This window comes from Haliotis cracherodii, unplaced genomic scaffold (genome assembly GCF_022045235.1).
Source record: "Haliotis cracherodii isolate W230 unplaced genomic scaffold, xgHalCrac1.p SCAF_12, whole genome shotgun sequence".
Taxonomy (NCBI): Eukaryota; Metazoa; Mollusca; class Gastropoda; order Lepetellida; family Haliotidae; genus Haliotis; species Haliotis cracherodii.
The window spans coordinates 26,251,067-26,275,356 of NW_027266267.1; the positions used below are offsets into that span (position 1 = coordinate 26,251,067).

Below are 24,290 nucleotides of genomic sequence, written 5' to 3' on the forward strand. Positions count from 1 at the left end.
TTAGTCTTGTGTGTCACTAATCCACCGGAACAATATTCGTGTGCTCTACAGTAAGAGGGACATATCTGTGATGCAAGCCTCTGATATGACAAGTGATGCTGCAAACTTTGGGAAATCTGCTTTTTGAATTGCACCCACCAGGCACAATATGCAAAGTTCTCGTTCAAGAACAAGGGGCCAGTAGTGAAACAGGGGCTGAGCAGCTTACTTCAGTGCACACCAGTTTCTGAAAGGATCTTCTGTGTTCGCTTCTGTTTCCTTATATCGCACATATGCCTAATGTTGGTAAGGTGGGTACACATGATGAAGGAATCAGCAAATCTGCCTGAGGCAATTCCAGGAGCAGTGTTCCATCTACTTCCTTCGGGACAGTTTCTGAGAATCCTGAAAGCAACTATTCAATATGCAAATCTATCAAACATGATAAGGAACTTCATCATATAATTCAGGAGTTCCACAGTTTGTTTTAGCAATTGTGTATAGTGTAGGTTCATCCAGGGCAAGCACGTTCAAATGCTCAATACATGTACCATGTTGCTGTTGTAGAGCAGGGATTATGATAGACACACACATACGTGAATGCACGTATATAAGTGCAATAATCTTAAGCTTGAACGCGAAGTGCTACCCCATTTTCCCTCACCTCGTTTCACTCTGATAGCCTCTCTTTGCTATTTGCTTTCTTTTCACGTGAAATCGACCCCCGACACATTAAAACCTCTTGGGGCCCAACTTGATACTTACACGATACAGCTTTCTCTAGCATATTTGCAATAAGTGCTTAATGAGGTTCTTAAAATTGTATTTTCGGGAAGATACGCGTGGTAAAAGCAGCGACTGACCTAGATTTACATTACCTTAAAACGTTGTTTTTGGACGTTTGTTCACGCGAGCTAGTCACGTGACATGCCCGCGTATCTTTTTTCTGGACGTTAAATCGGGACAGAAAATGGCGAACACCTGCGAAAGTGGAGCGCAGGCAAGATTTCTAAAACATGTAGGTCATAAATTACAAAAGTCTAATGGTGCCACTTTCATTGCATTAATTTTTTAAATCGAAATTTCTCGTTATTTCAATTGTTTTCTCGATATTTCGAGTACTTTCCCATTACTTTGAGTATTTTCTCGATATTTCAATTATTTTCTCGAATTAACGAGTTTTTTCTCACCATTTCGATTATTTTCTCGTTATTTCAATTTTATTTCAAAAACTTAAAATTTCGATTTTTGTTCTCGTCATTTCCATCATTTTCTCGAAATTTTGAAATAACGAGAAAAACTCGTAATTTCGAGAAAATAATTAAAATAACGAGAGGAAAAAAGGAAATTTCGAGTTTTTGTAATAACGAGACAATAATCAAAATTGCGAGTTTTGAGAGAGAAACTCGAAGCAACGTAAAAATATATAATGAAGGAATAATCAATGAAGTAACGATTACAAAATCGAAATTACGAGAAAATATAAAAATAAATATAATATATGTAACCAAGTGTAACCTAAGGTTTTTGTAATAAACAACTTTAACTAACAACGATTGTATTGCATATTTTCTTCAATTCGTAGATAGGAAGAATTGCGCAACATTCACAGTAGCTCTGATTAAAACATTGACATGTCTGTCGGAATTAAAATATAAACAAATTAAAGACACATTTTGTTATAAACTGCGTTGTTTGATTAGAAAGTTATAAAATGTGAACACAATTATAGGATATGAAGTCATCCGCGGAGGAACTCACGCACAGCTGCATGCGTTAATGAGGTTTTGTTTGTAGTTTGACGCCGCACCGAGCAATATTCCTGCTATATGACGACTGTCTGTAAATAATCGAGCCTGATCCAGACTAAACAATCTTTAACATATCAATTAATTCTCTACTTGTTTCAAGGTTAATATGTCCTCAGTGTCAGAAATGAAGGGCCAGGCCACTTGAGGTTAATTCAATATGTGGACCGCCTCCGTGGTCTTGTGGTAGAGCGTCCGCCCGGAGAGCGGAAGGTCCAGGGTTCGATCCCGGGCCGCGTCATACAAAAAAGACGTTAAAAGATTGTACCCTGTCTGGCGCTCGGCATTAAGGGGCTAAAACAAGGACTGGTCGGCTCGGAGTCAGTATACTGTGCCTGAGTGGGGTATTCATGTTAAACTGCGGCATGGTATCTCAGTGAGCTAGCACTATAAATCGGCATCAGTCCGGACTAGTACAAGCAGCCACACACACACATACACGTGCATGCACGTCGCTATATAAGTGAAATAATCTTGGACGCGACGTTAAACCCAATTTCACCTCACCTCACCTAATTCAATATGTCGTTGATTTGACCTATAATATTGTTTTTGTTGTTGTTACTTTGTTGTTTAACGTCGCAATCAGACAATATTGCACCTATATGACGGCGGTCTGTAAATGATCGAGTCTTGACCAGACAATCCAGTGATTGACATCATGAGCATCGATCCACGCAATTGGGATACGATGACATGCATCAACCAAGTAAGCGAGACACCTGATCCTGTTAGTCGCTTCTTACGCATGCATATTCGTCGTTTACAGCAAGCATGGGTTCATGAAGACCTATTTTAACCCGGACGAAACAGACGTGACCTGATATAGATCAATCTAATACATGTAGACTAAATTCTGGTGTAATGAAGTCAAAAAGTCATGTATTTTCCCAAAGAAAACACTGGTTTCAAACATAAATAAAGTATAGTAATTTGTTCAAACAATATATTTGTTTATATTTATAATATATTTATTAAACATTCAGGGGCGAATAACTCTTATAACGTTCATTGTTTCACCACAGGTGGCGCTCTTGCCTGTGGGGGCAGACGTGTATTTTGTCTTAGAAAGTTATTTTCAAAACTTTCAAGAAGTGTTTGAAGTTTTGCTTCCGTGTCAAAGACATCCCGCATTGGCCACGCTTGTACCACAAGAAAGATACTCGGGTTAGTTTATCTTGATTTACAAGCATCTGCATCAGTGAAACGTAAATTTGCGCAACAATGCTGCGCTAGATGGCCTACAACCGCCGTGGAAGTTAGTTCCGTTAACAATGTAAATGCATATGCAATATCCGTATCAAATTACAGCCTCAAGAGTGTAGGTATAAGGATATTCGACATTATCAATTATGTTTCATTCGTTGTCATTTTTGTCTTTAGTTTTTGCGTTTGTACACAAAGACGCTTATGCGCGTAGCGATATCAACACACGTCGTACGTGAACGCTGTTAGACGTGAGACACTGACAGTGATTGAATGCGGCTTTCACTATTTTGTGCTAACGTTAGCATGAAAATGGCACATAGGTGATAAAAGGTAATTTTACATTGTGTTAATTCGTTATTTTATATCTGACTGTGGGGAGGGAGTCATGACAGCATGATTGATAAGACTGCAGTATAATAATTTGGTGCCATCTTGTTTATCCACCCATTTTCAATCGATCATTATCTGATGATCATTCATGCTTGTCTAAAACAATATTCCAAACAACCATGGTGGATTTTCTTCCAAACCATTAACCTTGTAGATTCCTCGTCAAACTGAACAAGGTTGAAGAAAACCAGCATTTTGACTGACAGGCAATCAGATCTGGCCAATCATCTAAACTAGAATCTGACAATTTATTGTAAGTTTTTTCAGGTAAATGTATTTTTCCGTCACAAACTGAGTTGTTATGGCTGGGTTTTTTAAGAGTTTAGTTTTTGACAATACCTCTTGCAGGGATTTATCTAGATCTGTTCAGAACCGATAGCCTGCCCTAAGTCTGCAGCAAATGTCTTTAAAAAATTCCCAAATTGAAATTACAAATGTCCCAATTCATGTTAATATAACAAATCATAGCTTTGTAGAGATACCCTATATTTCCCTGATAACAGAACCAATAAAGAGGTAGAAGGTTTTATGCGTAGTTTTTATATTATTGCATTGAATGCTATCTCAAAATACATCTGAATTTAAGCAAATGAACCAAACTTGCAAAGGAACAATTTCCTCCCCAATTTGCCTGTCAGGGGCACTTACTTAGTTGGAAGCCTGGATATATCCCTGCTCTTGAATTTGCTAGCCTAAATGAGCATTGTTATTACATGCCTTCATATCTTTAATAAATATTTAAAATCTTCTGAAGCCAACAATTTCATATTAAGAATAAGAGCTTCATATTGAAGATTAGATCTTTTGGTCTTGTTGACTTTGCTTATGAAAGTCCTTACATTATCACTATTATCTACTGAAAATAACAGTAACTGAGCTCACTAGACCGAACAGAACTTTAAGAAACCCAGGCTTCGGACAAGTGGTTAAATTCACGAATGCTGTTACTGTAAATCATGAAATTAATTTATCCAAATTTAGATGCCATAAATGAGTCATTAAATGAATGCGAGTAGCCCTGCCTTTTAACTATAAATGCTAATCAGCGAAAGATAACACCAAGACTGTAGACAGCGTTAGAAACTAACAGTTTTAGTCCACTAGTCCTTAAAATGATAACATATAGCAAGACCCTTAAAAAGGGCTAATTTCTTCTAATACCTTTACTTTTGGGCACTTTGGCAAGGACTGTAGGACTAGTGCCAATTTCTGACACTGTGTGGACTTGATATAATTTGGGGTGATAGCAGTTTGATTGAATAATATCATTTGCCATCTTCACAAACTGAACTTCAACTGCTTGACAGGAAGTCAAAAGCAGGAGATTCCAATATGGCATACTAGTATTCAAATGAGATAGGTCAGGTCACCAACCAAACTTGTACAGGTTCCGAGTGATGTCATACAAGTTAACACAATGCTTTGAACTAAATGAGAAGGTTATGTAATAACCACAACTGCTTTTGCTTTACCGGACATGTTCAAAGTGTGAGTAGTGTTTTGCTTTTTATTATTAATGAGAAGAAGGGACACTCACATTTTTTGCATTGATTTTATGTTTGCAATAATTTCATGACTTATATATCCTGCATTTTTTTATTGTCTGCAAATAATAGCAAAGCTTATGTAATCACCACAACTGCTTTTGCTTTACCGGACATGTTCAAAGTGTGAGTAGTGTTTTGCTTTTTATTATTAATGAGAAGAAGGGACACTCACATTTTTTGCATTGATGTTCGCAATAATTTCATGACTTATATATCCTGCATTTTTTTATTGTCTGCAAATAATAGCAAAGCCTAAATTCTTTATGAATACGTTTTCAGATTCTATGCCAGAGTAGTTTTGGTGAGATATCAAGATGTCGTTCCTGAAAGAGCCCACCAAAGGGGACTTACAGTCCTCCACCGTAGACTTCCTTCATGAACGGAGTCAAAGTACAGCTGTTTTACGACAGCGAAGACGGAGTACTCTTGGACAGGTCATGCCAGCGGAAACAATGAAAGAGAAACAGGTAACAGGGTTTTCTCTGCTCTTGAGAAGATACATCAATTTACGACACCTGTATCCCGATACATTTCATTACAAGATATATTGGTGTGGAAACATGTGTATAATAACAGAAACTGTTCAACCGCCAGCTCACACAGATTTTCTTGTATTTCCTGGTTGGCTATAAATAGCATAACATTCACAGTGCCCTCTAGTCAATATGTTTCTGCCCTACAATATCCCATCTTTCATCTCTGAAATTTAATAACAAATGATTCAGGGTTGTGACTCACCTGGAAAAAGAAAGTAAATCAACTAATGAAATTAAAGTATTGTATTGGGATACAAATCATATCATGTCATATCGCACCCTTAGTATTGGGATATGTGTCGTATCATGACCCCTACCGTATCCTTACACCTCTAGTGTTCCTTGTTGTAACCTTAATATTAATCATATGCCATCTCATTAAAATCAGATCTTAGTTCTCGCTGTCGCTAAACAAAGATGAGGACGTCCCATTACAGGTCACATCAGAACGACCTTTCATCCGACCAATCAAAGTGTCGCTTACAAGATCATGAAAGTGACTGTCACTGACAGTCGGAATGTGTTTTCTAATCATGCAACCTCAAAAACTTTAACAATGGGTATTCTGAACGACAGTTATGGCCTTTATGACTGATTCCATAAAAATTATCATCTATCTCTCGCTTCCGTGGGATAAACATTTGAACGGAGGAGGCGTTGTACAGTATGTGGGAAGCACTGCTGTACAATCGCAAATATATATTAGGCATTCCGGAATGTCCGTTTGTTCAGTTTTTAAAATTTTAATCGAGAACTGTGTCAACATATTTTTCAAGCATAGTATGAAATGGAAATCATGTTAAAACGAGTACCGTTAAGCTCGAGAAAGCTGCTTTCTAATTGGCTGATGTCAACTTCTAGTTGGTTGTTTGAGTGGTCGGTCAAAGTTCGCGCATGGTCATTCTGATGTAGTCCATAATGGGATGTCCTCGGATCTTTGTTTAGCGGCAGCGAGAACTTAGATCTGATTTTAATGAGATTGAATCAATTGCAGATCTGGGGTTGAGGTGCAGGAGTCTGCACCTCCCTTTTTGAACATGTTGAAGCATACCGTCATGTTTCCGTACAGTCAAACCTTGTGTCAAACTTGGATGTGTCAAATTCACGGTTGTCTCGAACTCACCTTCAGGTCCCTGCAAATTCCTTCTATATTTATCATTATATATACTCGAATCTGTCGAACTGGATGTGTCGAATCCTGGTTTTCTCATTAAGCATAAACTTTTCCTGGGGACTCAAACAGTTTAGAATAAAAAATAACGTCCACACCCCCATACTTGAAACACTTTCAACTTTCATCTCACTTCACACACAATTGTCTGACTTCACTGTCACAACACGTCAAAGGCTGAATACTTTCAAACAAAAGGCCAAAATCCAATGAAGCCTAATTCTACGATGACATTGATGAATGCTTGATTCTGATTGGTGAAAAAGAGGCTTCCTTTTTGCTAGGGAAACACCTTTCAAATATATTAAGCCTTTTCACAAAAAACTTGTGTATGAATACATAGATAGCTTACATATTATCGATTCATAAAAAATGGTGGCCGATCTATCACCCCCATATGAACTGTAAAATGTATCTATATTTCCTCTAATACACGTTGGGTCTCTAATACCAGCCAGACCTCTTTATTTTAATTTGGAACCTTGCGCAAAAGCGCTCGGTTCAAATTAAAAGTAAGAGGTATCTACTCTTCAGTGGGACTACATCAGATTTCAAAACACAGTAGGTTTAACTCCCAAGTAACAAGCACACCTTACATCAAGCTGATTAAAACTGTATACACATTGGCAGCAAGTGTTCTCACATGACTGCTGATGTGACAATTGAGAAATGGGTAAAACAGATTAAGATTATGTTAGTGAACCTATTATTCAAGATATGACTTGAACAATGACGCTAATCAAGATGGAGACATTAGGATCAATGATATGCTGCCCACTTCATTACCAGCAGTGTTTTGGCCTGACCAGGTAATAATTTCTAATAACATGATGTTTGGTTTTCAAATTCATTTTGTTGGTTATCTTGAAACCCTGATAACTTGAACTTTATTCCCGGTCACCACAAGTTCGAGACAAGGACGTTCATCTGTGTTTATGAAAAAACACCATAGTTAAATAATTTGGTGGCAGGTTTTCAACAAAAAGAATAAATTATTTGACAGATTCTTTACTAATAACTGCAGATTCTTTTCCTGAAGTATGCGCATATTTGTGGAATAAGTGCCCCCGAAAGAGGTTGTATAGTATCCATGGCAAACTGCAACATGGTATCTCAATGGGCTGTCTCTATTTATTCTTAGATAATTACCATTCCTATTGTCAAGTATAGTACTTTGGCATTTGTATTTTTACAATTCATTTCATTCTGTTGTGAACTCCTGATATTTATGTATTTTTAATTTGACTACCAGGCCAGGGCCAAAGATAACAGGGAGTCACGACGGCAGCGCTTGGATAAAACTCACAAACATGTTCTGACAGTTGTTGCCAATTACCTGAAGCTGGACACATCAGTCGTCGAGGAGTCTGTGTTGGACTCAGAAAGGGTAGGATTTTGTAATATCATGAATTGATAAATTGTATGACACTGCTCCAATAACGATTTTTTAGCCATTAAATATATATGGTGTTATACTCAATGTAATCAATCTGCTTGAATGTTGCAATTTGTCTTTGGGTCAATCTCATTAATCTGATATTTTACTCTGATATCATACTTCTCTGTACCTGAGGACACCACCTTAGAAGATTGCGTCAGATGTACTTTCTGATCTAATTGTTTATCAGTGGATCATGATTTTTCACTTCTCGACACAAGTATCGATCACAGTCGCACACTAAGTAAAAAATATCGATTCAGACCTTAAATGTTTGCTTTTATAACTTTTCTACTAAACACTAATCAGTAGTGCAAGTTAATAGTGAAAACATAATCGTTTTCATTTGTTGTTCCAAACTGCCAACAGTAAATCGTCAGCTGTTTGGCCAACCTGTCTATGAAAAAGATGGCATCACACCACAGATAAGAGCATATGCAAGTATCGTGATAAATATATCGGATCTTGAGTATGGTATCATGATACGTATCGGATCTCACAGTTGGTGTATTGTCCCAGCCCTAATATATTATGTACCTGTCAAATCTGAGCCCAGTGGCATCTAATCCCAAAAGGAAGTCAGTGTTCCTGTTGGGTTTTGAAACTGCCGGTCCTGGTGGACTGGCAACTCTAAAAATTACCAGTCCCCCCTAATTTTTGTAAGTCCCAACTTTCAACAAGTAAATGCAATGACGTCATCTCTGAAGTAACTTAGTTAAATTTACACATCATTCACACAAAGTTCAGTCACAATTTTCTCGTTTTAGTTTTGGTATTTGAGACTAAGTCACTTCAAATGTATATTTAACCTCAAAGCAAAGCGAAATTTTATTTCCTTGCACAAAAAATAGACAACAGGAAACTCTGATGGTAACAGACAAGCTGACTTTACAGTACATTGATATACTGAATATCACCAATGTTTTGTTCAACAACAAAGATGTATAAGGTACTTTATTTGCCAGTCCACAGGGACTGGCAGTCACATGAATTACCGGTACAAACCCAATTTTAAAAACTGGTAATTACTGGTAAATGGGAACACTGGGAGTATCACACAAGGAATATTTGTGTTCTTTCCCAATCAAGGTGGACAAGAAATTAAGCTGAATTATGTTAGAAAACTAACACCTGATTGGCTCAAGAAACCATGAATATTGGTTGGTCAAAGTCTTCTTACTGTTCACTAGATGCGACCTTCTATTGAGGAGAGTGAGTGAGTATGGTTTTACGCTGCTTTTAGCAATATTTCAGCAATATCACGGCGGGGGAACCAGAAATGGGCTTCACACATTGTTCCAATATCGGGAATCAAACCCTGGTCTTTGGCGTCACGAGTGAAAGCTTTAACCACTAGGCTACCCGACCGCCCCTGGAGTAGAAGATTTTAGGGGATGGAAGCTGCATTTGTTTTGGCATGTAATGCAAACACATAACTAGTAATAAGTTATACACTGTTTTGTTATGTTGTAGTTTCATAAATTTTGTCAGAGGTATTTGTCCTCAAGTGAATAATTATCCCAGACAACCAAGACTGTTGAGTCATTTGGCCCTGACTGTGGTTGTTGGTTTGTCAGCATCTTACCCCTACTGGTTGCTTTCACCGGTGGCAAACAAGGAGACCTGCATCTCTAAGGTTCACTATGAACTTTCATCCTACATCATGGTTATAAACGCTGAAATAATGTTCAAAAGTATAAAATTCTATTTGTCCCATATATGCAGTTTTCATGCCTTATCCTCATCCTGATTGATTTTTTCAGCACATGACCCTTTTAGATCGATTCCTCATGAAAAATGGCTCCAAGAGTATCAAGTTCTATTTCCAGGAAATGGATGTGCCCACTTTGGAAGGTATAGTAACAATACCTGATATCTCCATTTAATCACTTGGGATAAGACAAGACTTGAAATGGAGCCAAATAATAACAGTAAACTATGAATTATAATGGACATGCTTATAACAAACTGATGGATATAAATAACTTGTCTGTTTGGTGCTATATATATGCTGTATATGTGCTTATAATGAACTACGGTTATTACAAACTAAATTAAGTGGTCCATTTATGTTTGTTATAACTGTAGTTTACTGTATGATCATTGTCTGTCGCTTCTATTTTGGTCTCCAAACAATACATACATGGCAAAATTCAAGAGATCATTAAAAACAACTTGATTTCTGTCATCAGAACAACTACAACATGGAGAAGAAATTTAGAATGCAATTACACTCTTGCAGTGTTAGAAATTGACACTAGTCCTGTAGTCCTTGCCAAACTGCCCAATAGTTGAGGTATCATAAGTAGAAATTTGCAATTTTTAAGGGTTTTGCAATATATTATCATTATAAGGACTAGTTGACTGAAACTGTTAGTTTCTAATGCTGTCATGAACATTCAAATGCTGTAACCCTGTGGCGGGTTAGAATTGGTACCAAGAAAGCTGTGCTGGTCATGAGAAGCGACTTATGGATCAAGTGGTCAGGCTTGGTGACTCAGTGACTCGGACAGTCGGTGTGCTCACAATATTGTTCACTGGATTGACAGGTCCAGACTTGATGAGTTAAAGGCTGCTGTCATAAAACTGGAGTAATCTCAGTGCGGCATTAAACAGCAGACATACACACTCTAAAATGCTGTAACAATCTCAATAAAATCAGATCTTAGTTCTTGCTTTGCTAAACAAAGATCTGAGGACATCCCATTAAGGGTCACGTCAGAATGACCTTTCATCCAACCAATCAGAGCGTCGCTTACCAGATCATGGAAGTGACAGTCAGAATGTGTTTTCTAATCATGCAACCACGAAATATTTGACACGGGGTATTCCGAACGACAGTTATGGATTTTATGATTATAACCATACATTCTAGGCCATCTGTAAGCCATTCCAAAATGTTCTTCTTGTCAGTTTAAAGTTTTTTAATCGAAAATACGTCAAAATATGTTTGAAAGCGTAGTCGCCAGTTTGAAACTAGTGTCATAAAGCTCGAGAAAACTGCCTTCTGATTTGCTAATGACAATTTCTTGTCAGTCATTTTCATTGGTCGGTCAAAATTCGCGAAAGGTCGTTCTGACGTGACCCGTAAAGGGATATCCCCAGACCTTTGTTTAGCAGTACCGAAAACTAAGATCTGATTTTAATGACATTGATGCTGTAAGTACCTCATTTGACTATGGAAGTTTTCTTAACATCACAGTTTATTCTTTTCAATAAACATCACAGTTTATTGTCTATAAACTCAATTGCCCTTTTCTCTGTAAACATCACATTATATTAAAACCATCTAAACCTTCCAACTCAATTTTGTGGCCCCTTCCTGTGTAGGTGCACCCATCAGTCTATGTATACATCACGACTTTATTCAAAGTCGCCTACCTTATTCTGTGTAAACATCACAAATCGCTCAAACCCACTCCATTCTGTAGAAACAATACAATTACAAATGCCAGTAGTCTTCCTGTGTATGTGTTAAACAGACTTTACAATGAACCACAACCAACCCTTAGTTTTTGTACAAATAATAATTCTCTCTATTCACAATTCATTTTTAACCTCAGTTTGCAAATCTAACCACTAGTCTGTCTGCAGTTTTGTAAAATATCCTTCAATTAGTATCTCCTTTTTAATGATAATTCACAGGCTGAGATTAATAAATTGAAAAAGGCTGCAGTATCACGATTTACCTCTGTATTTTTGTAAAAGGACAATGTATGATAAGGGTCTATACGGCCTCACATGATCTGCATGATTTAAGAAATTAGCAAAACTTTTCAAATTTGTTATGAAAGTTATCATATATGTTGATATGAATGAGAACTAGACATTTAGTTCAACATATGCATGTTTTGTGTTGATATATCGTCTCCTAAGCTAGTCCCACTGTGCATGTCGGAAGTGGGGCTGCTGGGAAAATCTCGTGTTGTGAGAAAGTGAGTGAGCATGTGCCGGCGGGTGTGACAGGTTGTTCTTGTGTGAATGGTGTAAAGCTGAAGAAAAATAAAAGAAGCAAAGTGTCTACAGCAGTTGGTTTTGGTTATTGGACCGGCATTAACATTTTGTACACCTTTCAACAATAATTGTATATTTAAGCCTAAAATAGGTAGAACAGGCTGATTTCAGAGGGTTGTTTTAAACATCAAGTCAAGTCTTTGGCCAAAGCAGATTTTCTTAGCAGTTGTTTAAAAGAGCAGTAATTGGGGTGAAAAATTGGGATTTTGGATCACAGACTTGCTCATAGATTTTCTCTTGAAGTTAGAAAAATTATCCCCTTTTTTTGCTCATTTTAGCCATTCTTTTGTACTCCAAAAACCTTTTAAAAAGCCTTCCATGTGTAAGAAAGGAAGTTATACCATAAATACAAATTATTCCTGAACTTTGAGATTTGACATATCCAGTGGACAAAACAGGGCCCTTATCAACCTTTCAAGTATTCCAGTATTATAGCGGGATTTTCTTTACAGATTGTGGACGTGTGTATCCCGGTGTTCCTAAAGGGGGTCGCACAAACAGACTTATTGTCACAAGTGGAAAAGGCGAAAGTTTGTCTGGAGTTTGTGTGTACTTTCTGAAGTCCAGAATTGAGATTGAACTTTCTGTCAAAAATATTCATGAGGTGAGTGCTAAAGAACAACAAACTCCTAAAAATGTTATGTTTGAAATAGCTGTTTTTGTACATGTCTAGCTTCACTGTATTTATAAAGTTATTATATACATTTTCACTCCGTTGAGATTCCCAGGTTAGAATAGATTAGAAGAGGTAACAATGGATTAGGTGGTCAGACTCAGTGACTTGGTTGACTGTGTGTCATCGTACCCGACATTGTGGATTGTTGCTCATTATAGGATTGTCTGGTACAGGCTTGAGGCTTGATCCTGAAATATAAGTCACATTCTCTTCTTGGATGTTTACCTCTATATACCAAGACCCCATGGTGATTAGGGGTTAGAGTTGGTCCCCAAGCAGGCTTTGCTGGTCGTAATAGGTTACCAAATGGATCGCGACGCCAGGCCATTGACATTGTTGATTGCACGTCATTGTACCCGACGTCATTGATCGTTGCTCATACTATTAACTACTGGTCTGGTCGAAACCTGAACTTTTATAGGCCCCATTATACAGCTGGAATATTGTTGAGTGAGGTGTTAAGCTACAAACAAAACAAAAACAAAACAATGACTCCTTGACATTCATTCTTCATTTTGAAAGTTGGTACTGTATTCGTGACCTCTTTTTCAGGAAATCACATCTGGTGTGTTGGATCCAAGCCAAGGAGGCTTACTGGGTGCTTTTGAAATGGTGATGAACAACATCTACCAGCCTGCCTTGAAGAGACTTAAAGACTGGGGGAACATGACAGAGTCCAATCATGGCAGGAAGATGAAGAAACAGTTCCTGGATAACTGTGAAAACTTTCTGGCATATCTAAGAAGTAGGCTGTTTCCTAGATTTTCTATGTACAGTAGAAGCCAGGGTTGTTCAGTAAGAGTGTGAGGTATTACCGATATATCAGTAAACTGAGGTTCATTCTTTCCACGATATGTATCACAATATCATTTGTTCATGCTCGATATATCGGGTGATTTCAAATTTTATCATCTGTTTAATGTTATATTCTTGCCAAATGCCTTCGCTGTCAAGGAGCGAGCATCCGGGGCCCCAAGATGGCTGCATATTTATTGACTGAGTAAACATTGTGTTGTACCAGCATCTTGTTTTGTTCCATTTATGAACTTGTCTCCATTGTGAGTTGGGCAGTCATTGTCGTTTGACACTGAGGTGATGTTTGAGATGATACCATCAATTAACATGCAAGAAAATGAAGATGTTGTACATTATGTAATGGAGTTTTTCATGCCTCAGTCAAATTTGGGTTGGGTGTAGAACTGACAAGGAATTCAGATACCTGTAAACACATTAATCTGGACAATTTTGAGAAAATGCAAGTGTCCGGATAAGCAAGGTTCTACTGTACATGTATATAGATCAGGTAGTCATATGAGCTTTTAGTTCTGACAGATATCATTCAATCCCTGTAAATGGAATATAATGGAAATCATGATAATAAACAACATTATACATAGTTTGATCTTTATCTGAAGCAGGAATACTTATGAAGGCATATTGTTTGATTACTAGTATTTTTAACAATTTCGTATGCCCCTTGGGTGGTTAAACCTCACTCACTCACTGTATGGTATAGCGATTCGGGCCAGTAGACTTTATTGGTGATTTTCTGTCCCTGTGCTTGTCCTATTAGGCAACTATATGAATCGGGTTGTCAGACTCGGTGACTTGGTTGATTGCATGTCATCATACCCTGTCACCGTGGGACGTTGCTCGTGATATTAATCACTGGATTGTCTGAGTTGATAATTTACAGGCAGCCGTCATGTAGTGGCGTTAAACATTAAACAAAGTAAACTGTTCAGTTTATCATTGTGAAGCTTTGGAAGCAGATCAGGACGGGGGGTAGGGATGCTGTGCATATCGCTGACGGGGGCTGTTGAACAACTTGGAATTCCCTACCCCAGCAAGTACAACAATCAACCAAAGGTGGAAGGTTGGCAAAATTGTGACATCCTAGATGACCTCTTCTTAACGATCATTTTCAAGAAGGGTAATAGTCCAACCGTATGAAAGGAACCGCGGATTGTACAATATCAGGAAACACAGCAACCAATTTTAACAGAAAGGATCGACACACTTCTGATCAAGGGAGCAGTTGAGATAGTACATCCAGATGTCCTAACCCCAGGATTTTATTCACCGATCTTCCTAGTCCCCAAAAAGAACTCCAAACAAAAAGTTATATTTGATCTACAACATGAAGGAATGTTCAGAATGACCCATCTACCACAAGTAAATCACATGATAAAACAGGACAATTATCTGCATTGACCAAGATGCTTATCTTATCCCCATTCATCCAGCCTACACAAAATACCTATGTTTCTTTACATTATCAATGGTCTGTCCTGGCCTTTGGAATTTTAAGAGACCTGTCATGTCATCAATCCCAATTGCATGGATCTATGCTCATGATATTAATCACTGGACCGCTATCATATAGCTGGAATATTTCTGAGTTCGGCGTTAAACAACAAACCAACCAAGCAACCAACAATTGAAAAATTGGGAAATTTGTACAATCCCACAGGAATTAGTACTAGCCCCAAGCTAGCGGGCTAGTGTTAAGTTCTAACCCTGCTAAGATCTCAAGTTCCTAGGGATCAGATTCCTAACTAGAAGCATTCCAACTGATGACAAGGGAAGAAGGTGACCCATCAGTGGACCTGTTCTCAACCAGATTCAACAGATAGTAACCTTCGTTTCCCCAGTAGACCCACTAGCTTGGTCCAATTACGCGCTGGCAATATCTTCGGAGGGACTCCATGCGTATGCATTTCCTCCACCAGCACTGATGACCCTGATATTACAGAAGATCATGCATATGAAGAACCTGCAACTGCTTTTGTTAGCAGACCTTGTTGCAGTGGAAGGAAGACCAATGCTAAAGCCCCCGCACTGGCCAAATCTTCTACGACCTCACTCAAAACAATTTCATCTATGACCGGATCTTTGCGAGCTTCACGTATTGAGCATATTAGGCTATACTTTTTTAAATTAATGTTTCACGGATTCATTCCAGCTTTTCCACACAAGGTCGGTTGAAATAAAAATAAAAATAAATAGTGATGTCAATCATTCACGCCATTCTGCCATGGATTTAAACTGCAGCCTGCTTCTTTAATCGCTAATAGTATTGTAGACATGGAATTCATATATAACATTTGCATTGTATAAGAGGGACTGTATTACTGGCGGGAGACATAACAAAAATAAATATTGATGTGCTTTTTATTTTTTTTTCCCAGCTGCTTTTTAGTTTGGGGGGCAGGCCCGTGAAATGAGAAATATAAAATGTGTGGCCTTACGAACAAGCACAAGACAAGGATACTCCATCAGAGCAGTGAAGGCAGTCTGCTTAGCTCTTCAAAGATCAACAAGGAATTTATATGATGATAAATGGTAGAGTTTTGACCATTTCGCGAGATCTAAAGGATTTACAGCAGCAAAATGTCCTTCACCACAGGTAGCAGAATACTTGTGTCAAGGGTTCTACTCAATGCGCTTGCCTGGCTGCTATCAGCTCTGTTCTAAAAATGTCAAACTTACAAAAGTCCCTGAACTGATAGCCTTTTTGAGATATTTCAGATTTGAGGATCAACAGAAGTTTAGAGCCAAGTGGTGCTTATGAACCCTTAGAACATGCTGACTTTGAACGTCCTACTCAAAAAACATTATTCCTTTTGGCACTAGCCACAGCGGCCAGAATGTCAGAGATACATGCGATCGACTTCAGTTGTACCAGGTTCGACAGTGGTAAACATACATCAGCCCATCTCGGCTTGAGATGGCATTTCATTGTAAAGAATCAGTTACCTGAACAACCAGATAAACAATTTCATGTCCCAGCGCTCTCGTCCATTCTAGGAGCAGAAGCCATCAAAGATTTGTTTGTCCAGTTCGGGCTTTACTTATATATCTGCAAAAGACAAAGTCTAGAAGACGAGGAAGAAGGAGATAATTTATCCCATTATAACGGAATGCTTCATCAGAATTACCTCCTTCTGGATGAGAGCAATTATACACAAGAGCTGACAGGACAGCAGGACCTACCTTCAGCGTTCAACCCACACAAAGTCAAAGCTATATAGCATCGACCTAAGCCTTTCATTGTGACTGTTCAGTCCCGACCTTCATGGAGGGTTGTTTCTGGAGATCTGACACCCGCTTTGCGAATCATTATTTTAGAGCTTTCGCCACAGAAGATGTTGCAGACATTCATCAATTTGTACCTCTAGTAGTTGCACAGCACTAACAGTACTCAGCAGAAGATGGAATAAAGCTACACTCATATAGTGATAACTATTGTGTCAAGATAATGTTCTTCTCTTAACACTATATAATCATTTAAAGTAAGCTGGAATATCTTTCTAAGCATGCTTTATCAAATCCACGTAATTATGAAATTTGCTCCTTTTTACCAAAAAGTGGTACCCACATAGACATAAAACACATAGACAAGCCAACACAATGTCTAACCACGTTCCCATGGGGTTTACTTCAGAACAGATCACACATGCGGGTGAGACCAACCATCCTCTGTGAGATTCAAGCAATTAGTATGAGTCAGGATAAGGTAAAATATGTATTTTTGTAGTGTAAAAATATCACTTATACTTATCCTGACTCATAAGTACCCTCCCTAAAGTACTCACAGAAATGAAAAAAAACTGTTTTTTCGACCTCAGATCTTAAATAAATGCAGTTAATATACAAAATATGTAAATATTCAAACAACTGAATTAGTACTAATTGGGCCGTGGCACAAATACAGCGTATCAAATGTTTATATGCCTTTTTACACGTAAAAGTGTGTAAAAATGTGAATAAAAGAGACTATTTTGAAACAGGGCATAACCAGGTGTAAGTAGATCAAGGTGACCTATGACACCTTGATGACAGGTGAGAACGGGTGCATAATGCCTATAGTCTGTTTCTGCTATGTCAATTTGGACTTAGTTTTATTTTTGAATGTTGAAGGTGCCGACAAATTACCTCCTGTAAAGAACATTTTGTATTTTTCACTGAGATCAAACTAGCAAATCCAGACTAGTACTTTCGAGTTGTTTTGTTATTTCGTATTTACAGCTACGTAACACTTTGTGTTGATTTTAAAATTTAGAAATGTTTTTTCATTTCCGTGAGTACTTTAGTATCCCCGCTCTACCTGATGTAGTTTCAGCCGTTAAGTAGGAACAATTTACAGCGTGATGAGTCAACCTGATTGGTCACATGGTTCCAGTGTGTCTGCGCAGGACAGATGTGCGTTTAGGTTAGATGTTTTTTTCTGTTCACTGTGAACACAGCACAGGAAGTTTCCACTATCTTTCTGAAATGAGAAGAGATAAGCAATTAGTATGAGTCGGGATAAGTGTCAATGATATTTTTACCCTAAAAATACATTTACTTACAGTAAATAGATCTAAGATGGACAGATGGAAGTACCAATCCCATTTACCCATCTTTAACTTCCAGGTGCTCAGATGCATGTTGAAGAAGTGGTGCGACTGGTTGATTGTGACAAAGTGGACATGCAAGAAATCAAGTCTGTCGGTGACTGTGTGCAGGCTGCAGCTAACCCTGATATTGTATCAGTTCTAGAAGATCTAGCCCTGGCCTGGTGCAAACAGATTGAACAGGTACATGATTACTAGGTTTGTTAGGCAAAGGTTTTCAACCTTACCCAGTATTAGAAATCAAGTAATTTTCACAAGTCCCAAAATATGACCTACCATCTTGCCATCTAACTAATGGTAACAGTGGTGGTGCACAAGGAAATGTCATTAGTCCTTAATGATTTTCTCTGACTAAATTAATTTCGAACTCTGTTTCCTCTTCAAGAGGTATTCTATGTCATTACATCCATGATTTTAACACTGTATTGTTTATGTGTAAGAAATATTTCTCCTGTTGTCATCTAATAGAAAAAGAAACATAGATAAAAATCATGATATTTGTTAGACACATGGTAATAATGATAATTATGTGTAGTTTTGGAGTCAATATATCCTTCAACATAACTTCAATCTGAAAAGTAAGCATGAAATTATAGTACAAAGAATAAATCATTTCATCTCATTAATCTCAACATATTTATATATGTGATCAGATACCACAGTTATCAAAGTTGAAATTTCATTTGAAAGGGTTAGAACTAAACTCAAAACTTTACAAGCCCAGATAACATAAAATGCCTTTGTTATGTTAAAACATAACATTTTGAAATTTGAACTAGCCTGCTGGAATGTGTACTAGCCCCGGGTTAACAGTCTAGTGTTAATTTCTAACCCTGTTTTATCAAGCAGTACATTTCAATACACAACATTTTGAAACATACCATCAATGTTCATGTGAGAGCATGTCATTGCCATCTGGATTTTCACTTATGGCAGAAGTCATGGTTTTCAGTACAATAGAATCTCATATCGCAGGCTTTGTGTCCATTTGTGAACATTCTCCAGTTGCAGGTTTGTTTACATCAGATATAAGCAGTATGCATACACCTTTTATGGCTTGTTTTGAAGCACCTTCTGTCACATTCATTAACAGCGCAAGGAACAAAATATCGCTGGGTAGAGCCTTGTTGTAGTATACCTGACTCATGAAACAGGCTGTTTGATTGGCCTTTAGCATTGATGAATATTGTTACCAACCTAAGTGAAGTTTACTCTTACAATGGGAATAACAATGGACTTATTTTGTTCACTTTTGATTTTTAACTCACCTAACTGAAAGTCAAGTAAGCTTATGTCATGGTTTGGTCACAAAATAGGTGTTTGCAAAACACCTCCTGAGAGACCAATGGACCAGTGAAGTTGAGGGACACAAGTGATAAGGAATGAATTTATTTAAGAGGTTTAAATCCGATATTTAATATAGCCTCCACAGCAGTCCTTTTGAAAAAGCTATTTAGGGCAATCAGTTATTCCAAATATAATGAAATGTGGTATACAGTATATGTGTAGTTAGTAGTGGGTCTCAACATAATGTATGTCTCCCTTATGATGGCAATTTTGGGTTCAAATTATTAGATTTAAGTGTCACTTTTTCCTCTTTGATGATATTTTAACTCTACTACATTTCCAAGTGAGCTACAGTGCTGTGGCACTATATTATTCAAGTTTGAGATATGTTTGTTTAAACATGAATGTGTTGAGAGCCACAGTGAGATCAAGTGAAAAGAGACAAATCAAGGGCTGACAAGAAAAGTCTTGGCGTTTTGGCTTCTTCAAAATGATGGCCACTACCGTATTCGACACTATAAGCGCCCCACTCTAATTAGCGCCCACAGCGATATTTGCTAATTTGTTGACTAGTGAACTATTCCAATTAGCACCCCTTCCAATTGATCAATGTACACAAGACTTTTTTTTGTGTATAATACGCACTTGTGTGCTATATTCACCTTTAACTATGGGAAAATAAATTCTGAAAAATATATCTGTCATGTATTATTGTATACATAATACGCACAGATTTTTCTTTTGTATCATTTCAGGCTGTCAGCGTAAACCACAAAATTTACAATCTTTCAACTCTGTTTTTTTCTCTCACTAAGATTATATTCCAATAAGTGCACCCTATTTCTAATTTTGAGAGCCCCCTGGGCACCTATTATGTCGAATACGGTATTTTTGTTACAGGAAAGCCCTAAAGACCCTACCTTTGCAACTGGAATGAACACCTGATATTAAAAACTCACACCGGTAGTCATCAATAAAAGAAAATCATTCATACTTGTCAAATACATTTACAACTAGATCAATTTAATGCCTCTATTTTGATGTTCAGATTCTAGCTGAGAGTGATCAGATGAGAAAGGAAGCTGATGATACTGGCCCTCTAGCTGAGTTGGAACACTGGCGGCAAATGATGGCTCGCTTCAATGCCCTCCTGGAGCAGATCAAGAGTCACAAGTGTCGTATGGTCATCAACATCATCCACATTGCAAGGTCAAAGGTCCTCAAGAAATGGAAGGATTTGGATAAGAGAATCACAGACTGTGCCAATGAGGCAAAGGATAACGTCAAGTACCTTTACACATTAGAAAAATACTGTGAGCCTCTGTACAGATGTGACCCTGTAAGTAAAGGCATAGTTTTGTTATGGTTGAAGGCTCATCATTTTCAGCAGGGATAGAAATTTTCCTGGAAAATCTCAAGCATGAATAGTGATAGCATATAGGAACAACACCCTCTTCCCCCCTCAAATTCTACCACCCCATAGGATACCTTTAACTTAAGCGCAACTGGCTCGGTCTGCTAAGGGCTCAGTGCTAATTTCTATCCTAGTCTAGTCATTATGTGTCTTGCCTCATCAAGGCATCATTTGAAGAGGTAAGAATATGTCCCCAGTTACCTTTGCTTGATGTTAGGGGACTCAATACATCGACTTCGGATTGTCGAACTTGGTGACTTGGTTGATAGTGTCATCATACCATCATACCCAGATGGAGTGGGACATTGCTGACAACATCAGTCACTGGTTTCTCTTGTTTAGACAGCAAACAGCTGTGAAATATTTCACAGCCAAAAAAATTAATTTGTGTAAACCATGAAACATGTTAATGTCCTAATGTATTGCATTACAATTTCAGTTGTCTCTACATATGTAAATATATAATATTTTTCCAGGTTTCAATGATTGACTATCTGCCTGGGCTGATCAATGCCATCCGAATGATACACAACATTTCCCGATACTACAATACATCAGAGAGGATGACTGCACTCTTTATAAAGGTAGCAAAACTGTTTTCAAACTGAACTTTCATTTGTCACAAGTAGTCCTGCTGACAAGTTTTGCCTACATGTAGTAGTTGCTTCACGGATTATGTTTTTCATAGAACCTTTGGTTGGTGATGGAAATAAAATGAAATGAAAGATAATTCAGTTCTCTATTTTCCTTTCGGCATTTATGTGAAGTGTGACTGGAATGTTAACAATTTGTAGTTTTTCCACAGGAACAAAGTCTCACACTGTGAAGATATGAATAGTACTTAGTATTTGAGCAACCATGGATTTGGTTCCAATTTGAGGCAAAGGTGTCTCATGGGTGTTTGCAGACCCTAGTTCATAACAGTTACATTGACCGTCTTTTCAAGGTCATGGCCAATTTGACCAATTTGTTGTTTATACGACAGATGAACAAAACCTCTTCTTTGTTCCATAAGTGGAGATCAATGGACATTCATTAAGAAATAAACGACTTGTGGTCATGTCTATCGTACAGTAAAACAATGCCAGGAAAATAAACCATGAGAGACACTTCCCTATCAAAAGTAATGTTGTGCAATATATAATATCATCAAGCTGCAAGTGTATGTTTGAATAACCAGAAATGATGCCATTCATTGTTCTTTGCGATTTATCTATCTTTAGCTATCTTACATTACTTATTACAAACTGGAAAGGTTTGTGTCCCGAGAGATTCCAGACTCACATCCTGTGTTTAAGCAGTCTGCTACTTTAGCCACTAATCCGATCCCCGCGTTTAAGTACAATTCTGTTCAGCCTAGTAAGTTCAACTAATAATAATCCACATGATAACACTAAATTTACTGTAAATAGTCAGGTTACATCAAAATATCTTTCATAAACATTACTAGTAAAGCTTAGTAGTACAGATAAAATACACGTCAGGCTCAATGACTTGATGCATGTGTAGCAGGGGGCGTGGTGTCATCCCACAGATGACATCCTTACCTTGTCAGCCTGCTGATGGGGTTAACCTCTTTGGACATGTGGACAAGGCATCAGAGTATGTCATCTGTGGGATCACTCCACGCCCCCTGCTACACATGGTATCGTATCCCAATTGCGTGGATCGATGCTCATGAGGTCAATCACTGGATTGTCTGGTCCAGACTTGATTATTTAGAGACCGCCATCATACAGCTGGAATATTGCTTACTGCTGTGTTAAACAACAAACAAGCAAACAAAATACTGTCCAACCTTGCAAATTATCCTGTCCAGTTTGCCGCAGGGCACTTGGCTACTTTAGTTGGAAATGTCCTGCTGTGTGGAGCTAAAGCAAACATTATTACTTATCAGTGTTCGAAATTAAGCACCAGAGCCACATTCTTGTGCATATACATTGGGTATATAAGTGAAAAAATCTTGAATGTGACATTAAACCCCATTTCACCTCGCTCACCCATTTTATGTCTTTTTCAGGTGACCAATCAAATGGTGAAGGCTTGTAAGACATTCATCACTGATGATGGCATGTACAGGATCTGGGAGCAGCCTCGTCAGGAGTTGTTCATGAAGCTAGAAAGCTGTGTGAAGCTGTACCAGACCTACCAGTCAGCTTTCCAGCGTACCAAACAGAAGATAGAAGACACACCAGGAGAGAAGCCCTTTGAATTCTCAGAGATGTACATCTTTGGAAAGTTTAACACTTTCTGTAAAAGATTGCAAAAGGTGATTGAAAATGAAAAGTGTAATTACAGTCTGCAACTTAAGCCACTAGAGAAAAGCCTGAATCCTGTAACATTATGTTTGGCCTAGTACAATAAGATAACACAAGACCATGTTATCACATTGCTATCTCCTGAAAATGATGCTAATAGCCAAGTCCTGGACCAGACAAACCTGTGACTGATATTTGTGATCAGTGTCACTGCCATTGGAGTATGCTATCAATCAAGTGATCTGGCCTGACCCTTCATCCATTTGATCAGTTAAGGTCATTTTAGGGAACACAGAAAACTTCAAATAACAACATATTCCAACATGAGTTCGTTCAGGAGAGAGACAGATGTAGTTGTGAATGATATGAATGGAATCTTACTCAACAACTGAAAATGAGTTCAGCGAATAGAGTTTTTGTTTCAGATCATTACACTACTGAGGCACACAGATGCTTTCTCAACTCTATCCGAGTCAAAGATTGAAGGAATAGAGCCTTTTGCTGCTCGTTTCCAGCAAATACTTGGTACTATCAAGAAGAAACCTTATGATATTCTCGACCAAAGAAAAGTTGATTTTGACAATGACTTTGAAGACTTCTGCAGACTGGTAGGAGAGCTAGAGGTAGGGACATACTGATATTGATTTCACAAGAGCCATCCATGCAGGTATTTTCTGTATAATTTTATGCCGGTTTTAGCATCATTTCTGCAATATCACAGCGAGGGATTGGAGCAATGGGCTTCACTTCCCTTACATGGGGAATTAAGTATGGGTCTTCAGCATGATGAGCGAATGTTTGAACCAGAGTACACCACCGCGACTGTTACGTATATATTTATACTGTACATATCTTTGCATACTTTGGAGGGGGCACCACTGGCCCAGTCCAAAGGCGTCTCAATTCACTGTGCAGTGTTGCGTCAAATCCCTTGGACATTCCAGGTAAACTTATGACTGTGGGTTTGGATCCAAGTTCGTTCTGATTACGTTTCTACATTTGACAGTCGCATACGTGGGCTCGTGGGTTTCACCTAAGGTGGTAAACGTCGGAGATAATTTTGCATCATTTTGCTCTTTCCTCCCACATTCAGATGACATGCCGTGATATGACTGGAATCTTTTTCAAATCAGCATCACATTTTACCACTGCTACTTGCTTGCA

The 24,290-nt window shown here is 38.1% G+C and overlaps 1 protein-coding gene across 1 annotated transcript in view; it reads left to right on the forward strand.

Annotated features, from left to right (window-relative positions):
* The first annotated feature begins 5,247 nt into the window (after window positions 1-5,247).
* The window catches only part of LOC139458296 (dynein axonemal heavy chain 8-like), a 171,748-nt gene continuing 152,705 nt past the window's right edge, over window positions 5,248-24,290 (forward strand). Inside the window, exons 1-10 of the mRNA XM_071239682.1 lie at window positions 5,248-5,400; window positions 7,893-8,027; window positions 9,842-9,932; window positions 12,545-12,696; window positions 13,321-13,513; window positions 18,187-18,350; window positions 20,503-20,793; window positions 21,345-21,452; window positions 22,889-23,137; window positions 23,552-23,749. Of these exons, the coding sequence (XP_071095783.1) occupies window positions 5,248-5,400; window positions 7,893-8,027; window positions 9,842-9,932; window positions 12,545-12,696; window positions 13,321-13,513; window positions 18,187-18,350; window positions 20,503-20,793; window positions 21,345-21,452; window positions 22,889-23,137; window positions 23,552-23,749 (1,734 nt within the window). The remainder of the gene's footprint in view (window positions 5,401-7,892; window positions 8,028-9,841; window positions 9,933-12,544; window positions 12,697-13,320; window positions 13,514-18,186; window positions 18,351-20,502; window positions 20,794-21,344; window positions 21,453-22,888; window positions 23,138-23,551; window positions 23,750-24,290) is intronic.